A 21146-nucleotide genomic window follows, 5' to 3' on the forward strand; every position below is an offset into this window, starting at 1 on the left:
ATCATTTCTATATTGCTCAAGATATCCATGAGTTGATTCAGAGAGAAAAATTGAATGAGGTGTTCAGTTTTTCAGATTGACATAAAACTGTCACAACAATATATATTGTTCTTCTTTTTGGAGGCATGCTGATATGGAAAGAAAGCATATTGATGCCCAAGTATTTATCTAAAGTTAGAGGTTGAGTATAGAGAGTCATCAAACACGATTAGTAGTAATTTTGTGTTTGTTTTACAAATAGATTGGGGCTTCATGATTTATGCCACAAGGTTATATTATAGATAAATTACCCTCAAATAATAACACGTGGTAACATTAATTCTTTACTTATCATGTGTCAGACACTGTGTCAAGCCCTTTATCTACTTACTCTTTTAACCCTCTGTAACCATCTGTGGGGCAGATACTGATATGCCTTCTTTAGATAGAGGAATGGAAGTCCAAGAACGTCTGAGCTACGCAGCTGGAAAGGAGCAGATCCATATCTCAGGTACCATGCTCTTGTAACAGGCTTGAGCCACTATACTGTATTTTAAGCCTGTCCCTTATAATGCAAGAAAATAAGAAAGGAGCTATTTAAGAAAGCCTAATACCTGGGCGTAATGAGAAAGGGAACTTGTTTACTATTTATTATTATTATTAATCATCAGTATTATTATTTGATCAACTAAAGTAATTCTTATAATTTCTTATTTATCATAATATTTACATATAAGGAGATATTAAGTGAATTTGCTGCAGGCAGGAGATTGTTTTGCTTTAGTCTTTTTTGTTTGTTTTAGTTTTTTAATAGGGAACTCAGTAACAGATGGGGATTGCCTACCCTGGGAGAGTCAGAAGCTCAGGTCCTCAGTGCTCACTGGCACTTTCTTGAGGGTCCTCTCTACCTTTCTTCTGTTACCTTTTTATCTGATGTGCCCACTCAGGCTCAGCTCCTCAAACCATCCACAACCATTTTTAGGCAAAGTAGAAAATTTCACGTGACAAACCTCATACCGCAGCCGTATGCCTGGGGTTCGGGGCAACTCAGATGTGGGCGTAGCCACCAGCCTGAGGTCTGGGCCTCTGGAACGACAGTGACCACTTTGGGCCACGTGGAAGGACCAAGCATTAGTAGTCCTGGCTCTTGGAAGCTGCTCTTCTGACCTTTTCGGGAGGGCTTTTAGAATTCACTGGCTATGCTGCCAAAAGGGTTTATAAAGCACCAATCTGGGGATGTGAAATTAATGAATGTAAGTAGAACAAAATTACGTTTTGTGGGTGATACATGATTTCTGTCAGAACAAGTAATCGCCTTGACCTGATGGCGCATCTGCTGTTGGGTAGTGGCGAGTGCAGACTGAGCCCGGCTGCATATGTGTAGATCCCATCTTGATGTCTTAATAGCCCACTGTCCTTGGGCAAGTTTCTTACCTTCTCCATGCTTCAGTTTTCTGTCTGCAGTGTAGGGACAATAATGACTCTGCCTCCTGGGGTTGGTAAGAGGATCGAAGGAGTTCGTGCACTTAAAGTACTTGGAACAATGCCTCACACAGAGTCAGCAACCCATGAACATTAAGTATTTAATAAGCATTTCCATAAATATTAGTTGCTTCAGTAAGTATTTCCATAAATATTCGTTGATAAGTACTAACCACTGCTCCTATCCAGTTGGTGAGACCCATGTTTTTCAGGATTCACTAACCTGGGAATAAAGCTAGGATTTTTTTTTTTTTTTTAACGTCTTTATTGGAGTATAATTGCTTTACAATGGTGTGTTAGTTTCTGCTGTATAACAAAGTGAATCAGCTACACATATACATATATCCCCATATCCCCTCCCTCTTGCGTCTCCCTCCCATCCTCCCTACCCCACCCCTCTAGGTGGTCACAAAGCACTGAGCTGATCTCCCTGTGCTATGCAACTTAAAGCTAGGATCTTAAAATGGTCACAAAAACATTTCTTTGCCTCCACCTCCACTCACTATCTTCAGGCCTCTTCATCTCAAAATCCTGCTTCCAATCACTTTTGGATCATCCTAAAGCAATCCTTTCATTCATTCCTATCAGACCTCACATTCTTTTTGGATAAATTTATTTATTAATCTCTGGTGGATCTGGAAGGAAGTATCTATAACTTACCTATACACATAACTTCAACAAGCCCTAATGTAATGCCCTAACTTTGATATAAAGGACAAATAAAAGGCAAGTACTTTATAGTGTAACAATTTGTAATCTAATATGTAAATGTTTAGGCATAATGACAGCATAAGGAGTAATGAAATAGTCAAATCCTCCCTCTTTTATTTGGAATCTCCATGAATGTGACAGGTACAAATTCAGATTGGTGCAGTTGTATCATAAGGAAACTAAGATTCCATGGGTCACATTGCTGTTGGTGAACAACTCTTGAGACAGTCACAAGCAAAACAAAGTATAGTGTTCCCTTGCTTGACTAGGAAATCACACTCCTGAAAAATTCAGTGTATGTTAAAACTGGGTAAAATGCTTGGGGTTTATATATAAAATGGAGTCACGCTCCAGGTTCAAATAATTAGCAACAGGCTTTTCATCCACTTCAATGTCCAGTGAGACATTCAAAAGTGATATAGGGTGGGGGAGAATTTATTGTTTTGCACAGAGCGATATTCAACATAGTAACAGCTGTTGTGGTATGTGCCTTGGCCGATGAGAATGGATATCTCACTATTCAAACAGGCGCTGGACTCTGCACCTTACCAATACGTTCCAAATAAACATCAGCCTTATCCTATATAAGGCAGAGATCTGGGCTTTATAACCCTCATCTATTAAATTCCACTAGCATTCTTGATCATCGTGATGGCCTCAAATGCCCCGTTTGTCTTAGAGGGTGTACCTTATGTGCTCATGAACACAATCGTCTTATACTCGATACCGTGTCCACTGTTTTCTCCATTTCTGCTCTGGTGCCCTGTGGTCATCTGCTGCCAATGTAACCGCTGGTCACACCCACCAAAGGTGTTCTGCCACTGGAGTGCCCCATGGCAGAGGCTGCTGCTGCACCTGCCATTGTGTGTGCTGTCCCATGCCCAGTGTAAGGGATCCTGAGGTTCATGCTGTGCCTGCTTCTCCTCTGGCTGCTGCTGAAACTGTTGGTGCCATGTCCCATGTACCAGTCACTGTCTTGTCCATTGGCTGGAAGTCTACGGGTATTCTCAGAAGCCTGAATAAGTCAACACTAAATTGGTTCAGTAGTAAAAAATCAATAGTCAAAATCTTTCTTTACGTTATTTTTTTTCTATTGTATGTAATGTTACACTCTCATTAAAAAAACATTCTTTCAGTATTGTTTTAGCTTCTGACCTAGAACCTGGAGTGGCAGTAAGGCCTGTGGAATATAGGAGCAACATACTAAAAGCTCCCCTTCTCTTTCATGTTGTCCTGTTATCCTTGGACTTCTCTTCCATCCACTCTTTTTTCTCTAGGACAGATTCCTTACTATTAGGCTTTACCCACAGTTCTTCCAATCAGAGCCAGACATAGTGAACTCCTAGCTGGACACGGATTGGTGTCACACTAAAACTCCATCACACTGGTAAATAATAACCAGACAGCATTCTTGTCATCATTCATTGACCATAGGGTTTCAAAGAACAGCAACAAAAAGTAGGTGTCTTGTCTTTTCTTAGTTTAGGGGGTTGGGATGGTCGTGTTTAATATCATTGAGTTCTAACAATGTCACGACTGGACCTGAAATATTTCTGTTGAGCATATGGAAATAGGACTGCATTTATCCTTCAAATATAAAGCCATAGCTATTTATATTCTTGTGTTCCAAATATTGCAGAAGCGGGAATGTTTACTTTGTATCTAAATACAGAATTAAGAAGAAAAAGAGAAAGATTACGTGGTTAAGTGAACTGATCATGCCTAATTTATCTTTTCGGTTCAGTATTTTGTAATGTTTCTGTTTCTAGATTCCTTCTCTCAGGCCTGTGTAGGTTATTCAGCAGCCAATTTTAGAAGAGCTTGTGTCATTTAAGAGAACGAACTTTAAACTATATTCAAAGAGGACTACGAAAAGCAAAGATACCACCGGCAAAGTGATATTTAAAATTTTCCAGTTACGTGATTTATTGGTAAATCTACACGGGCTGTGCCACGAGCAAAACAATGTGCCAGGTGTACTCTGAGCTTTTAATTAAGAGAAATTTTACCTTTTGGACAGATTTTAATAGGGTATTTTGCTGTTTGTAAGCCACTGAAACAACGGTTTAAGCCACTCGTGGGTGAAAAGCCCTTAATTATGTAGAATATAGATCATGAGGGAAGCAAAACCGAAAAACAACCCAAAATCCAATTGACTCATGTCAATTTGGAAAATTTCCAGTTGTGCCCTAATGTCACCTCAAGCCCCTGGGACTAATGGATTCTGTGAATGGTTTAAGTGATTTGGTAAATAAAAGCCAGATTTGGGGGACCGAAGAAAATGCTGAGTAAGGAGCAACATTCTCAGAGAAATCGGCTGTAGTGGTGAGTTGGAGGCCAGGTGAGTAGTTGTGAGGCAGCGAGCTGAAAACGTGAATCGCAAATCATTCCGTGGATAATGGCGGCCATGAACCGTTGTCACTTTTCACTCTAGATCCATGAAATTGAATGCACAGCCCTTCTAATAGAAACTTAATGTACTTTTCTCTAAATCAGATTTTGCTCACCTGCCTGTGTCTGTATCACCCACCCTCGCCCTGCCTCTTCCTCATAGCTATACGCCCCCGCAGCCAAGTGGCCCAAGGGACCTGACCTTGGCCCCAGGGGATTGAGCCAGGTGTGGCAGGGAGCTTAGGCAAAAATGGCCTCTCCGAGGGCTTCCCTGGTGGCGCAGTGGTTGAGAGTCCGCCTGCCGATGCAGGGGACACCGGTTCGTGCCCCGGTCCGGGAAGATCCCACATGCCGCGGAGTGGCTGGGCCCGTGAGCCATGGCCGCTGAGCCTGCGCGTCCGGAGCCTGTGCTCCGCAGCGGGAGAGGCCACAGCAGTGAGACGCCCGCGTACCACACACACAAAAAGGCCCCTCCGAGAGAATGCTGAGCATTAGGTTGTGTTAAGCAAACAAATTAATTAAAACGCCCCCTCCAATAACAGCATGACTTACTGGTAAATAAGCCTTGAGGAGTAGTTTAAATTTTTTAATAGTTTTTTTGTTTCTTTGTTTTTGAGAGTAGAGTTGGGGACAATATGGCAGCCAAGGGGCAATTAGCCTTATTCAACACACAATGAAATTTCCGCTAAATTCTACTTTTACAACCCTCTTTTTCCCCTAGGCAACCCCCCCAGCTCACCAAAACACCATCCTGCACATCCGCTCTCCTCAATGGTCTCTTTGTCCACTTTCCTCTCTAACTCATTTATATAGATTTAAAAATAAATTTATTTTTTCCCATACTTCAAACAACATTGCAAAGATTTGGTTCCCATATAAGCATGTATCATTCTTTCTTAGAGAGGAAAAGAGGACCAAAGGAGCAGAAAACCTCTACTTTGATAATTTTTCACTGTTACTTAGCCTTTTCCCCTTTTGACTTAAAACTAGCTTGATTTTTTTCCACTACTTACAATCCAGGCTTTTGATTCAGCTTCCATCGGCTGGGTCTACAGAGTCAAACTCTAGCAGAGAGCTTGATTGTTAACTCATGACTTTGAACCCCTGAGTGAGGCCGCAGCTCACAGAATTTTTTAAAGCAATGACTGCACATCCCTAATTTATTGAAAATGACTGAGATATTATTGGATACCAGAGAATTATCTTCCCTAAGACGTTTAGTGTGTTTTGTAAGAAATAGCAAGATATGAATGACATTATCCACCACCCACCTATTTTAAGGCAGCTAAGTAGCAGCTTAGACCCGGAAGTGCAGTCTGGGATTGCAAGGACATGCAAACAAGTGGTGTTAACTGAGGTAAAATGCTGATGTCAAGGGGTGGTGGTGTGATGAATTGGAAGATTGGGATTGACATATTTACACTAATATGTATAAAATGGATAACTAATAAGAGCTTGCTGTATAAAAAATAAATAAAATAAAATTTAAAAAACCCCCCAAAACAAAAAACTCTGTAGCTTGAGTTAGAGTGTGTTAACTCTCTGGAAAATAATATATGTATGTAATATAAATATGTTTATATAATATATTAAATAAATTATATATAAATTAGGTAATTTATATATATGCATATGTATACACATATGAACACATATGCTAAAAGTAACTTGGCAGTACAAAAGATGCGAGATGTATGAAGAAAATATGAAGAATATTCTTATAGAAAATATTTATTTGAATTTAATGTCCCGGCCTAAATTCTACCCAGAGTAGAGAGTCTAGGGGGGAAAAATTCAAGATTTTAATCACCTTATTAACATCTTTAAAGACCAACAGTTATTTAACACTTCAGATATGAAGACCCTTCCCTCCCTTGGCTCAGTTAGTTGGTTAATTCTTTAGTCATTTACAAGATACAAAATAGGCCAAACGTACCTGGCTACTGATGGGCTTACCCAGCTCAAGGTGAAACTGAAGCACCAATTCAGAAACTCTTGTCAGGCTGTGCTTGGCTTCTGACTTGCCCTTGGTGCCCTCGTCTATGAGGAGTAGATTCCTGTGTCGCTCAGCTGAAACTGACATCCGCAGACTCCAGTCATATCACTGGTCAATTGAAGGGAAAGAACCTGAGGACAAAATGGTTCCGTAGGAACATGTTTGCTCTGTGTCATAACCAAAAATCTTTTCTGACATATTTCCATGTTTTTGACCTATTTCTGGCATTGGGATCTCTGGCCCTCATTAGATTTCATTTTGGCAATTGTCTCTAGTCTCTGAATGTTCTATATTTGTCTCACTCTTGGAGTCAGATATTATGAAAATATTGTTATTTTAAATATGTACTGGTTCACATATAATACGTTTATTTGTAAATACTATAGAAGTAGAGAAGGAAATTGAAGGTGATACCATGTACCGTTTATTATACAAAAAATATAGGGTGAAAATTGAAAACAGAGTTGGTCCGTGAAGGTGCCATTAAAGAAGAGCTATGTTCATGCGTGTTTTCACTTAAAATAGGCTCAATGAGTCACAGTGTTTGTGTCTTACATTTAAATTGAGATTGACTTGAATATACTTAAAAAAGAATTTGGAATCACTGTTACAAATTTCTAGTAAGTCATTTATTATTCTGATGTAAATGATATCAATAACATTTCATGGTTTACTCCAGAAAATGTTCCTGAGAAAAAGTTTAATATTAATAAAGTGATTAACTTATTTTTGCAGTGAGTGGGCTTAGACAGCTATTCTATTATCATATTTGTTGCACTCTAGGTACTAATGTTTGTGGGAGGTGGTGTTTCAAATTGTTATTAATGATGCTCATTAATTTATACCAAATTATTCATCTTTGGGCTTGCTGAAGTAGCCAAGTATTTTTTCTTTTCCTTTTCTTTTCCCCTGGAAAATTCATGTAGAAAAACATCAAAGCAAAATTAAGTTGCCATAAAGTAATAAAACAATCTTTCATGCTGCTTGATCATTGCAGTGAAATCATAGGGGCAAGAAATTGAAGTAGGAGTCTAGACATAGCTTTTATTACCGAGGAAAATGAGCAGAATTCAAGGTTTTTACGTTGTCATGGTCAAAACATAGAGGAGTCCATGGGGAAAATTGTTTTTGTAGAATTGCATGACTTTGACACTTCCACTGAAAAAGAACAGAAAGGAGGGCATTTATGGCTTGCATTTACTGAGTGCTCAGTAAGTAAGCAGTTGATTGATGGTTAGTTGGTGGAAACTTTATGCAATGATTACACTTTGATTTTTCTAACCTTGTACATACACCTATTTTTTAAAAGTATCAATACGAGTGTTCGGAAATAAGTCATTATTGTTGGTCTTTACTTTTACACACTTCAAAAACCCACTAAATAATATTTTACAAAATAATGAAGCACTTTGGTTGAGGTTACCAAGGTCATGAAGCATGACAAACTCTAGCACGTGAAGGACTGTGTTGTCAGGAAATCAACTCAAGTTATCTATATAAAATTCTCATCGCAAACAGAAGTCAACTCCTGCAGCCACCATCCCCTAATCGAGAGAGTATCTCCTAGCTGTATGGAAGAAAGACCCTCTTGGTGTGGGACAGAAGGAGACATCAAATCTACTTCACCTTCTGAGAAAAAATTTTGAAATCAGTTATTATAATTGTTTTTCTAGTCTGTGGTAAGATAACATACTACAAAGCAAATGCCCCTCTAAACATGCCTTCATGCTTGAGGGATTGAACCTTGGTTCAGAATGGGGAGAAAATTTGCGGCCTATTTCCCTTGGAACCAGTAGTTTAACATAGCAGACTCTATTATGGAAGCCATTCCAAAAGGAAACAATAGAATGACTGTTTTTTGCTCTGTTGAATCTTTTCAGAATTGCAACTTCCGGTGAGCCCCTCAGTGTGTCTGGATCAGAGCATACAATTAAAGCTGAGTAATTCAAGTCACCTTTTAAAAACAGTGAAATCATATATGTGGAAACCAGGGGACTGGAGACGTGAACAGCTGTAAGCTAATCATCTTTAATTGTTATGTCAAGCGTGCATTTTAAGAGATAGCTAATAAGACAAAAGCACCAAACACATCTGGGGGTTTTACGTGTTTGAATTATTAGGTTCTGTTATATAAATTTTAGGCTATCTCTTCTTAATAAATAATGCCACCATCGATTTTCTGCTACACTAATTCAAATCTCTCTTGCCATAGAATAAACATTTGGGTAAATAGGACTCTTATCCAGGAAGTTACATTAATGGAAATTGAATTTAAAACCTTGGCCATGTGAAACTAAAATTTTAACTTCCATTTTATACTCAAATAACATGCCTTAGTCTACGAGTATGGCTGAATGATTCTTTTCTATTATTATTTTTTTATGGCTCTGAGAAAGCAACTGTAGGGTACCAAGTTATTCAAGTTACCTTCAGGGAAAGGATTTTGTCATGTAGATAAATTACAGTGAAAAATTAAGAGATTTTAATTATCTTATCCAACACACAAAATAGTTTGCCCCGTGTAATTTTATAATTATTAGGTAGTATTCCACAGTTAATAGTTTTTATTGAAGAATCATATGCATTTCTGCTTACCTAGACTTCAAAAGATGAAACAGCACACTCTTTTCATTGATCAAACTTAGATATTTGAAATATAGAAATATGATGCAGAAAAGAAAATAGTTATACATTTTGGTATCATTTATAATGAAATTATGTTTGTTTTATCACAAAACATTTAACTAGTGTTATTTTTCCTTTTTTAGACTGAAGTGTTTCCTAATACTTCATCCCTTAAATTAACCCTTAATTATCTGTAGTGCGGGTTATTAGGTAGAATCAAATTAGTGGGGAAAGTATTTTGGCATATTTTTGGTGACCTGCCTGTCCACTATTGAGAAACAGTATCTTTTCTTGTGGACGATGAGATAGAGCAAAGGTAGGAGAGGGCAGAACCGGAAAATTTCAGGGGTATCCTAAACTTTTATATGTATCACCTTTGTTGGGATGGTACCAGATGTGACTAATTTAAATTTTTTAGATCTTTAAGCCTCATTTCAGGTACAATTTTAGACATCGTTTAAGGCAACCCATACACTGAAAGCTAGGGTCCAGTGAAAGAGAGATGGGGTGTACAAAGCTCTGAGGCAATTTATAAATTACATACCCCAAATTATGGAGCTTTAATTATATTTTTAATTTTTTAGGAATCAAACCACAGTCCTAGCTCCACAAGAAACACTCTTGAGAGCCAAAGATTTATCCGTAATTCTTAAAGCGTATGTGCTGGTGACATCCTTAACTCCTCTGCGTGCATTCATTCATTCGACTGGCACGGTTTGGAATCCACCAAAGAAAAAACGCTTCACTGTCAAGGTAAAATTTCCATTGTTGCAGTTATTTCCCACAAAGTATACTGGAGATAAGTAAAGTGAGTTGGGCTGCCTTTCTCCGACCTTTATGATTATCAAATCCCAAGGAGCAAAGATTGTATCGTTTTATTGCTGCAAGCAGAGATTTTCATTTAATAGGTGCAGGTTCAGAAATGAACTGGAAACAGCTTAATTCACTAGGGATCACAAAGGCTACATCTTCTTTTTCTCTCAATTCATCTTTTTAGTTCAGTTCTTTGACCCATTGTAGAACTAGTTCTCAGCTGTGGTCTGTTTTTCTTGACTTTCCACTCATTCAAGAAAAATGTAGTCAGTGCAACAAAGGAAAATACAATTTTGCCCTTATGCTTTTTGCTTCATTTTTAGGAAGCATAATGCCTGTTTCATTTCACCATTCAATATGGGATACTTGCTGAGCAAAAAACAACGCTCTCAAGGGTGCCTGACACAGTAGCCATGACATAAAGCATGATGAGAAAGTTTTCAAGGGAGAACTTAATAATAACCTCCAAAAAGTTTAGTTATAAGAGGTAATTCAGGTTAGCTCATTCGAAAATAAGGTCTAGTGAGAATATACTTGATACATTTTAAGGAGTTTCTGATTTTACAGAAATAATTTTTCAGAGTGTAGTTAAGGGGAAATGCACACATGCATTCTTTCAGTTTCTTCCCTCTTCCTCTTATCTGTTTTCTGAACGATTATTTCTGTAAGATCAAAGATGCCTTCAAAGAACAAATACTACCCGATCCCTCTTATGGAAGGAATCTAAACTAGTCAAACTCACAGAAGCAGAGAATAGAATGGTAGTTACCAGGGGCTGGGGAAAGAGGGAAATAGGGAGGTGTTAGTCTAAGGGTCTAAAGTTTCAGTTATGCTCAGTGAATAAGTCCTGGAGATCGACTTACAGTATAGCGCCTATAGTTAATAATACTAAGATTTGCTAAGAGGATAGATTTTATGTTCTTATCACTAAATAAATAAATAAATAGGGTGGGTGGAAACTTTTGAAGGGGATAGATACATTTATGACTTGATTGTAGTGATGGTTTCATGGGTGTATACTTATCTCTAAACTCATCAAATTGTATGCATTAAATATGTACAGGTTTTTGTATTTTAATCATAAAAAATGGTATTAAAAAAAAGAAGGCACAAGTGCCTTTTATAGTTTTGAGAGATTTAAAAGTGACTGTACTTGATACTTTTCAGAATTTTTCTTACATAAACTGCACTTTAAGTTTTGGAAAATCTTCCAACAGTGAAAAATTTTTAAATGGTATGTTTAAAAATTGTCAATTAAAAAACCGATAAGCATGACAAAAGATGCAGATGTTACATTACTTAGTAAAGTAGGTAACTGATATTTTAAGGAAATGGTGTTGATGACTTAGGTCTTAAGGGTGGTTTATTTTAAAGACAATCATCTCATCTCAATTATATCAGTATTAAGTGGTTTTTGATCAGGAAAAAGTGGAATCTAATTTGATTTGTCTTTCATGTTATCTCCCACAAGTCTGCACAGTGGCTGTTTATATTTCCCTAAGAACCTTTAATTATTCCCCAGTTGCCTTCTTCTATTAAGTTGAATTGTATGCAATTGCTAACTTGGCCAGTTTTGACCTACAAAAAATTACAGTTTCATATGATTCAACCAAAAATTAGAAATCAGATATAGAGAGATACAAGAATCATAATCCTCTATTCATGTCACATTCATGTATTCGACAAATGTTTGTTGAGCAGAGACCCAAATCCCTGTCCTTGTAGAACTTGCAACATCTGTGTGTGCAAGCCTCCTCTCTTGTTTTATCTGTTTTATTTAATACATTTTATCACCGTTTCCCACTTAATTATCCTTCCTCTCGAAGGCCATCATTATAATGATTTAATGTGTGTGTTTTTTGTGCATATTCTTGTAAAATAAGCATTTTTATTTTGTTATGCATGCAAGTATCTTTAGCATATAAACTGTATTATATTAGATATTTTTTCCTTTATCTATCTATCTATCTATCTATCTATATATATATATAGGGCCGTGCGGCATGTGGGATCTTAGTTCCCCGACCAGGGATCAAACCCATGCCCCGCCCCCTGCAGTGGAAGCGTGGAGTCTTAACAACTGGACCGCCTAGAAAGTCCCTCTGACTATTTTTTAAAATGCAGCACTACGTATTTGTAGGAAGAAACCTTCCACGTTGCTATGTGTATATCTTCTGTTACTTTTTCACTGATTTTCAGTATTAGTGATGTGTTTCCCTTATAGTTTACCTCCCCACTGCTCCAGTGATAGACATCTGGATTGCTCCAGCTCTTGGCTAAAGCAAACAATACTTCAAATGCACAAATCCTTGTATCTGACTCTTTATGAACCTGCATATGATTTTCTGAAGAGTGTATACCCAGAACTGGGATGGCTGGGACATAAGATATAGGTTCATTTGATAGAATTAAATAATGCCAGCTCGCCCTCCAAAATGCCTGTATCAATTTCCATACCCCCGCATAGGCCAACATTTGACTGTTTCCAGCTGTGACAGGTGAAAAGTGTTATCTCGATCTTGCAAATAGCTCAATTTGCCCTCTCTCTGTTAACTTTATCACAGTGTTATTTTTTGATTAGAAATCTTCAATTCATTAATCAAATTAATTTTTCCATAGGCTTCCTCTTTGGGGATTTAGTTTCAGAAATCCTTTCTTATCTCTAAGTCACAAAGATGTGCTTCTCCATTTTTTTCTATTACCTTTATAATTTTCCATGGACATGTAAATATTTAATTCAACTAGAGATCACCTCTGATCCAGTTTTTTTCTTTTTTCCTAAATATTCCATTCTCACAGGCTAAAAACTCATCATTTCCTATGAATCTGATATCACTTTTGTTGTATAAGTTTCCATATGTATATGGAGCCATCTCTGATGTCTCTGTTCGGTTCCAGTTGGCCCACTGCACTCTTTTTTATTATTTTGGCAGTATAAGTATGTCTTCATGCCTGACACGGGAGGTACCTCTTGTCTACTTCTTCTTTTCAAGATTGTTAACTATGTGATGGGCGTTTATTTCCTTATAAACATTTTAGAATATCAATTATACTTTTAAACTCCTACTGGATCCACCTCCTAGAGTAATGGAAATAAAAACAAAAATAAACAAATGGGACCTAATGAAACTTAAAAAGTTTTGCAAAGCAAAGAAAACTACAAACAAGACGAAAAGACAACCCTCAGAATGGGAGAAAATATTTGCAAATGAATCAGCGGACAAAGGATTAATCTTCAAAATATATGAACAGCTCATGCAGCTCAATGTTAAAAAAACAAAAACCCAATCAAAAATGGGCAGGAGACCTAAATAGACCTTTCTCCAAAGAAGGCATACAGATGGCCAAGGACACATGAAAAGCGGCTCAACATCACTAATTATTAGAGAAATGCAAATCAAAACTACAATGAGGTATCACCTCACACCAGTTAGAATGGGCATCATCAGAAAATCTACAAACAACAAATGCTGGAGAGGGTGTGGAGAAAAGGGAGCCCTCTTGCACTGTTGGTGGGAATGTAAATTGATACAGCCACTTTGGAGAACAGTATGGAGGTTCCTTAAAAAACTAAACATAGGGGCTTCCCTGGGGGCGCAGTGGTTGAGAGTCCGCCTGCCGATGCAGGGGACACGGGTTCGTGCCCTGGTCCGGGAGGACCCCCCGCACATGCCGCGGAGCGGCTGGGCCTGTGAGCCATGGCCGCTGGGCCTGCGCGTCCAGAGCCTGTGCTCCGCAACTGGAGAGGCCACAACAGTGAGAGGCCCGCGTACCGCCAAAAAAAACAAAAAAACAAAAAAAACCCACACTAAATATAGAATTACCATACGATCCAGCAATCCCACTACCAGCCATATACCCAGAGGAAACCATAATGCAAAAAGACACATGCACCCCAATGTTCATTGCAGCACTATTTACAATAGCCAGGTCATGGAAGCAACCTAAATGCCCATCAACAGATGAATGTATAAAGAAGATGTGGTACATATATGCAATGGAATATTACTCAGCCATAAAAAAGGAATGAAATTGGGTCATCTGTAGAGACGTGGATGGATCTAGAGACTGTCATACAGAGTGAACTAACTCATAAAGAGAAAAACAAATATTGTATATTAAAGCATATATGTGGAACCTAGAAAAATGGTACAGATGAACTGGTTTGCAGGGCAGAAATAGAGACACAGATGTAGAGAACAAATGTATGCACACCAAGGGGGGAAAGTGGCGGGGGTGGTGGTGGTGGTGGAATGAATTGGGAGATTGGGATTGATACATATACACTAATACGTATAAAATAGATAACTGATAAGAACCTGCTGTTTAAAAAAATAAATAAAATTCAAAAAAAAAATCCTACTGGAATTTCAATATAGTATTGAATTTTTAGCTTAATTTTTGAAGAGTTGATTATTCATAATATTGTCTCTCCATTTATTCAGATCATTTTATTTGTCCTTCATTAGAGTTTAATTTTTATTCCTCCACAGAGATCTTATATGGTTTTGCTTAAGTTTATTTCAAGATTCCTGGGAGTATTTTTTGATATTGTTATTTATTTATTTATTTATTGTAACATCTTTATTGGAGTATAATTGCTTTACAGTGGTGTGTTAGTTTCTGCTGTATGACAAAGTGAATCAGCTATACATATACATATATCCCCATATCCCCTCCCTCTTGTGTCTCCCTCCCAACCTCCCTATCCCACCCCTCTAGTTGGTCACATAGCACCGAGCTGATCTCCCTGTGCTATGCGGCTGCTTCCCACTAGCTATCTATTTTACATTTGCTAGTGTATATATGGCACTGCTACTCTCTCACTTCGTCCCAGCTTACCCTTCCCCTTCCCCATGTCCTCAAGTCCATTCTCTACCTCTGCATCTTTATTCCTGTCCTCCCCCTAGGTTCACCAGAACCATTTTCTTTTTTAGATTCCATATATATGTGTTAGCATACGATATTTGTTTTTCTCTTTCTGACTTACTTCACTCTGTATGACAAACTCTAGGTCCATCCAGCTCACTACAAATAACTCGATTTCCTTTTTTTATGGCTGAGTAATATTCCATTGTATATATGTGCCACATCTTCTTTATCCATTCATCTGTCAATGGACACTTAGGTTGCTTCCATGTCCTCGCTACTGTAAATAGTGCTGCAATGAACATTCTGGTATGACTCTTTTTGAATTATGGTTTTCTCAGGGTATATGCCCAGTAGTGGGATTGCTGGGTCATGTGGTAGTTCTATTTTTAGTTTTTTAAGGAACCTCCATACTGTTCTCCATAGTGAGAACAGTATCAATTTACATTGATACTGTATCAATTTACATTCCCACCAACAGTGCAAGAGGGTTCCCTTTTCTCCACACCCTCTCGGGCATTTATTGTTTCTAGATTTTTTGATGATGCCCATTCTGACTGGTGTGAGGTGATCCCTCATTGTAGTTTTGATTTGCATTTCTCTAATGATTAGTGGTGCTGAGCATCCTTGCATGTGTTTGTTGGCAATCTGTATATCTTCCTTGGAGAAATGTCCATTTAGGTCTTCTGCCCATTTTTTGGACTGGGTTGTTTGTTTTTTTGATATTGAGCTGCATGAGTTGCTTGTATATTTTGGAGATTAATCTTTTGTCAGTTGCTTTGTTTGCAAATGTTTTCTCCCATTCTGAGGGTTATCTTTTCATCCTGTTTATGGTTTTCTTTGCTGTGCAAAAGCTTTTAAGTTTCATTAGATTCCATTTGTTTATTTTTGTTTTTATTTCCCTTTCTCTAGGAGGTGGGTCAAAAAGGATCTTGCTGTGATTTATGCTATAGAGTGTTCTGCCTATGTTTTCCTGTAAGAGTTTTATAGTTACATTTAGGTCTTACATTTAGGTCTCTATAGTTACATTAGGTCTATATAGTTACATTAGGTCTTACATTAGGGCTTACATTTAGGTCTCTAATCCATTTTTAGTTTATTTTTGTGTAAGGTGTTAGGGAGTGTTCTAAGTTCATTCTTTTACATGTAGCTGTCCAGTTTTCCCAGCACCACTTATTGAAGAGGCTGTCTTTTCTCCATTGTATACTCTTGCCTCCCCTATCAAAGATAAGATGACCATATGTGCATAGGTTTATCTCTGGGCTTTCTATGCTGTTCCATTGATCTATATTTCTGTTTTTGTGCTGGTACCATACTGTCTTGATTACTGTACCTTTGTAGTATAAAATAAAGTCAGGGAGCCTGATTCCTCCAGCTCTGTTTTTCTTTCTCAAGAGTGCTTTGGCTCTTAGGGGTCTTATGTATGTCCATACAAATTGTGAAGTTTCTTGTTCTAATTCTGTGAAAAATGCCGTTGGTAGTTTGATAGGGATTGCACTGAATCTATAGATTGCTTTGGGTAGTATAGTCATTTTCACAATTTTGATTCTTCCAATCCAAGAACATGGTATATCTCTCCATCTGTTTATATCATCTTTAATTTCATATGGGTCTTTCGTCTCCTTAGGTAGGTTTATTCCTAGGTATTTTATTCTTTTTGTTGCAATGGCAAATGGGAGTGTTTCCTTTATTTCTCTTTCAGATATTTCATCATTAGTGTATAGGAATGCAAGAGACTTCGGTGCATTAATTTTGTATCCTGCTACTTTACCAAATTCATTGATTAGCTCTAGTAGTTTTCTGGTAGGATCTTTAGGATTCTGTATATATAGTATCATGTCATCTGCAACAGTGACAGTTTTACTTCTTCTTTTCTGATTTGGATTCCTTTTATTTCTTTTTTTTCTCTGATTGCTGTGGCTAAAACTTCCAAAACTGTGTTGAATAATAGTGCTGAGAGTGGGCAACCTTGTCTTGTTCCTGATCTTAGTGGAAATGGTTTCACTTTTTCACCCTTGAGAATGATGTTGGCTGTGGGTTTGTCATATATGGCCTTTATTATGTTGAGGTAGGTTCCCTCTATGCCCTTTCTGGAGAGTTTTTATCATAAATGGGTGTTGAATTTTGTCGAAAGCTTTCTCTGCATCTATTGAGATGATCATATGGTTTTTATCCTTCAGTTTGTAAATATGGTGTATCACATTGATTGATTTGCATATATTGAAGAATCCTTGCATTCCTGGGATAGACCCCACTTGATCATGGTGTATGATCCTTTTAATTTGCTGTTGGATTCTGTTTGCTAGTATTTTGTTGAGGATTTTTGCATCTATGTTCATCAGTGATATTGGCCTGTAGTTTTCTTTCTTTGTGACATCTTTGTCTGGTTTTGGTATCAGGGTGATGGTGGCCTCGTAGAATGAGTTTGGGAGTGTTCCTCTGCTATATTTTGGAAGAGTTTGTTTGGAAGGATAGGTGTTAGCTCTTCTCTAAATGTTTGATAGAATTCACCTGTGAGGCCATCTGGTCCTGGGCTTTTGTTTGTTGGAAGATTTTTAATAACAGTTTCATTTTCAGTGTTTGTGATTGGTCTGTTTATATTTTCTATTTCTTCCTGGTTCAGTTTCAGAATGTTGTGCTTTTCTAAGAATTTGTCCTTTTCTTCCAGGGTGTCCATTTATTGGCACATAGTTGCCTGTAGTAATCTTTCATGATCCTTTGTATTTCTGCAAGGTCAGTTGTTACTTCTCCTTTTTCATTTCTAATTCTATTGATTTGAGTCTTCTCCTTTTTTTCTTGATGAGTCTGGCTAATGGTTTATCAATTTTGTTTATCTTCTCAAAGAACCACCTTTCAGTTTTATTGATCTTTGCTACTGTTTCCTTCATCTCTTTCTCATTTATTTCTGATCTGTTCTTTATGATTTCTTTCCTTCTGCTAACTTTGGGGTATTTTTGTTCTTCTTTCTCTAATTGCTTTAGGTGTAAGTTTAGGCTGTTTATTTGAAATGTTTCTTGTTTTTTGAGGTAGGCATGTATTGCTATAAACTTCCCTCTTAGAACTTCTTTTGCTGCATCCCATAGGTTTTGGGCTGTCGTGTTTTGATCGTCATTTGTTTCTAGGTATTTTTAAATTTCCTCTTTGATTTCTTCAGTGATCTCTTGGTTATTTAGTAGCATATTGTTTAGCCTCTATGTGTTTTTATTTTTTACAGAATTTTTCCTGTAATTGATATCTAGTCTCATAGTGTTGTGGTCAGAAAAGAAACTTGATATGATTTCAGTTTTCTTAAATTTACCACAGCTTGATTTGTGACCCAAGATATGATCTATCCTGGAGAATGTTCCATGAGCACTTGAGAAGAAAGTGTATTCTGTTGTTTTTGGATGGAATGTCCTATAAATATCAATTAAGTCCATCTTGTTTAATGTGTCATTTAAAGCTTGTGTTTCCTTATTTATTTTCATTTTGGATGATCTGTTTGCTGGTGAAAGTGTGGTGTTAAAGTCCCCTACTATGATTGCGTTACTGTCGATTTCCTCTTCTGTGGCTGTTAGCATTTGCCTTATGTATTGAGGTGCTCCTGTGTCGGGTGCATAAATATTTTTGATTGTTATATCCTCTTGGATTGATCCCTTCATCATTATGTAGTGTCCTTCTTTGTGTCTTGTAATAGTCTTTATTTTAAAGTCTATTTTGTCTGCTATGAGAATTGCTACTCTAGCTTTCTTTTGATTTCCATTTGCATGGAATATCTTTTTCCATCCCCTCACTTTCAGTGTGTATGTGTCCCTAGGTCTGAAGTGGGTCTTTGTACACAGCCTGTATACGGGTCTTGTTTTTGTATCCATTCAGCCAGTTTGTGTTTTTGGTTGGAGCATTTAATCCATTTCCTTGTAAGGTAGTTATTGATATGTATGTTCTTATCACCATTTTCTTAATTGTTTTGGGTTTGTTATGGTAGGTCTTTTCCTTCTCTTGTGTTTCCTGCCTAGAGAAGTTCCTTTAGCATTTGTTGTAAAGCTCGTTTGGTAGTGCTGAATTCTCTTAGCTTTTGCTTGTCTGTAAAGGTTTTAATTTCTCTGTCGAATCTGAATGAGATCCTTGCTGGGGAGAATAATCTTGGTTGTAGGTTTTTCCCTTTCTTCACTTTAAATATGTCCTGCCACTCCCTCCTGGCTTGCAGATTTTCTAGTGAAAGATCAGCTGCTAACCTTATGGGGATTCTGTCCTATGTTTTTTGTTGCTTTTCTCTTGCTGCTTTTAATATTTTTCTTAGTATTTAATTTTGATAGTTTGATTAATATGTGTCTCGGTGTGTTTCTCTTTGGGTTTATCCTCTATGGGACTCTCTGCGCTTCCTGGACTTGATTGGCTATTTCCTTTCCCATGTTAGGGAAGCTTTCAACTATAATCCCTTCAAATATTTTCTCAGATGCTTTCTTTTTCTCTTCTCCTTCTGGGACCCCTATAATTCTAATGTTGGTGCATTTGATGTTGTCCCAGAGGTCTCTGAGACTGTCCTCAGTTCTTTTCATTCTTTTTTCTTTATTCTGCTCCCTGGCAGTTATTTCCACCATTTTATCTTCCAGGTCACTTATCTGTTCTTCTGCCTCAGTTATTCTGGTATTGATTCCTCCTAGAGTATTTTTAATTTCAGTTATTTTTTTGTTCATCATTGTTTGTTTGCTCTTTAGTTCTTCTAGATCTTTGTTAAATGTTTCTTGTATTTTCTCCATTCTGTTTCCAAGATTTTCGATCATATTTACTATCATTACTCTGAATTCTTTTTCAGGTAGTTTGCCTATTTCGTCTTCATTTATTTGGTGTTGTAGGTTTTTACCTTGCTCCTTCATCTGTAATATATTCTTTTGTCATTTCTTTTTTTTTTTTTTTTTTTGATAGGTGGCTCTATATTCCTGTCTTACTGGTTGTTTAGCCTGAGGTGTCCAAAACTGGAGTTTTCAGGCAGTTGGATAGAGCCAGGTCTTGGTGCTGAGATTAGGACCTCTGGGAAGCCTCACTCCAATTAACCTGGGGTGTGAGGTTCTCTCTTAGTCCAGTGGTTTGGACTCAGAGCTCCCACCACAGGAGCTTGGGCCCGACCTCCTGCAAGCTGGTCATTGGCAGTTCCTCCCATCCCCTTTGGTGTCTGTAGTCCCCCAGTGATGCCTGGTAGGTGCCCTAGTTGTGTAGAGATGTGAATTCCATGTTCTTCTAGTCTGCCATCTTCAAGAAATACTATTTTTAAAGTGGAATTTCTATTTGATAAACTTGTTCCAATAATTTAACTATTAATATCATTGGTTTTACTAGGTGTTTTATCTGCAAATAAGGTCATGTTAATCTCTTTCCTTTTAATTCTTGGCTATCTTCTTTTCTACTTCCTTCTTCTTCTTCTTCTTTTTTTTTTTTTCCTTTTCCTTGACTAATGTTGCCAAGAATCTTTAAAAGTAGAACTGATAGTGGATGTTCTTGAGTTGAACATCTTTTAAGTTGGGCACATCTCAAGTTTCTCCGTTAAGTAAAATGCTCGCTGTAGGTTTTTGGTATGTAATCTTTGCAATGTCTGCCAAAGTAGTGAGAATAATATAATTAAGTACAATGGATCTATCATTACATTTCGGCCGTTACAATTTATAGGTAGTCTTGTTTCATCTGTACCCTCTCTACTCCCTTTCCCTAACACTAATTTATTTTGAAACAAATACATCATATGATTTCATTTATAAATCTTTTTACAATATAACTCTAAGACATATGGATTTATAAACTTTACCAAGTCAAGGAAATTCTCTTTTATTTTTAGTTTGCTGGAAATCTTCATCATGGAATGATTTTGAACTTCACCAACACTTTTTTTCTGCATTTTGAGATAATCATGATTTTTTTTCCTCCTCAAGTTTATGTGTATTATATTGCTAGATTTTCTCTTAATAAAACCTCCTTGCATAAATGAGATAAAACCTACTTGATAAGTCTGTGCTATTTTCAATACTCTGTTGGATTTGTTTATTTACAATTTTTATACCTTTGATCATAAATGATGTGGACTTATATTTTCTTATATTTCTCATACTTGGTTTTTACAGTTGAGATTATTGTAGCTTCATAAAATTAAGCTGGGTAACTTTCACTTTTTTTCAGTTTTTTGGAGCAACTTATATAAGATAGAAATTAGCTTACCCTCAGGAATTTGGTACAAGTCTCTTGAAAAGAATAGATTTGGAGGTTTTTTAAAATAGCATTGACATTTCAACTTACTAAAACATTTTGATTT

The 21146-nt window shown here is 37.2% G+C and overlaps 1 protein-coding gene across 3 annotated transcripts in view; it reads left to right on the forward strand.

Moving 5' to 3' along the window:
* Positions 1 to 21146, forward strand: part of CPED1 (cadherin like and PC-esterase domain containing 1) — a 300032-nt gene that overhangs the window by 84466 nt on the left and 194420 nt on the right. For all 3 annotated transcript variants that reach the window (XM_060020793.1, XM_060020794.1, XM_060020795.1), the window contains exons 5-6: positions 8440 to 8572; positions 9769 to 9937. In XM_060020793.1, the coding sequence (XP_059876776.1) occupies positions 8440 to 8572; positions 9769 to 9937 (302 nt within the window). The remainder of the gene's footprint in view (positions 1 to 8439; positions 8573 to 9768; positions 9938 to 21146) is intronic.

This window comes from Delphinus delphis, chromosome 9 (genome assembly GCF_949987515.2).
Source record: "Delphinus delphis chromosome 9, mDelDel1.2, whole genome shotgun sequence".
NCBI classification, from domain to species: Eukaryota; Metazoa; Chordata; class Mammalia; order Artiodactyla; family Delphinidae; genus Delphinus; species Delphinus delphis.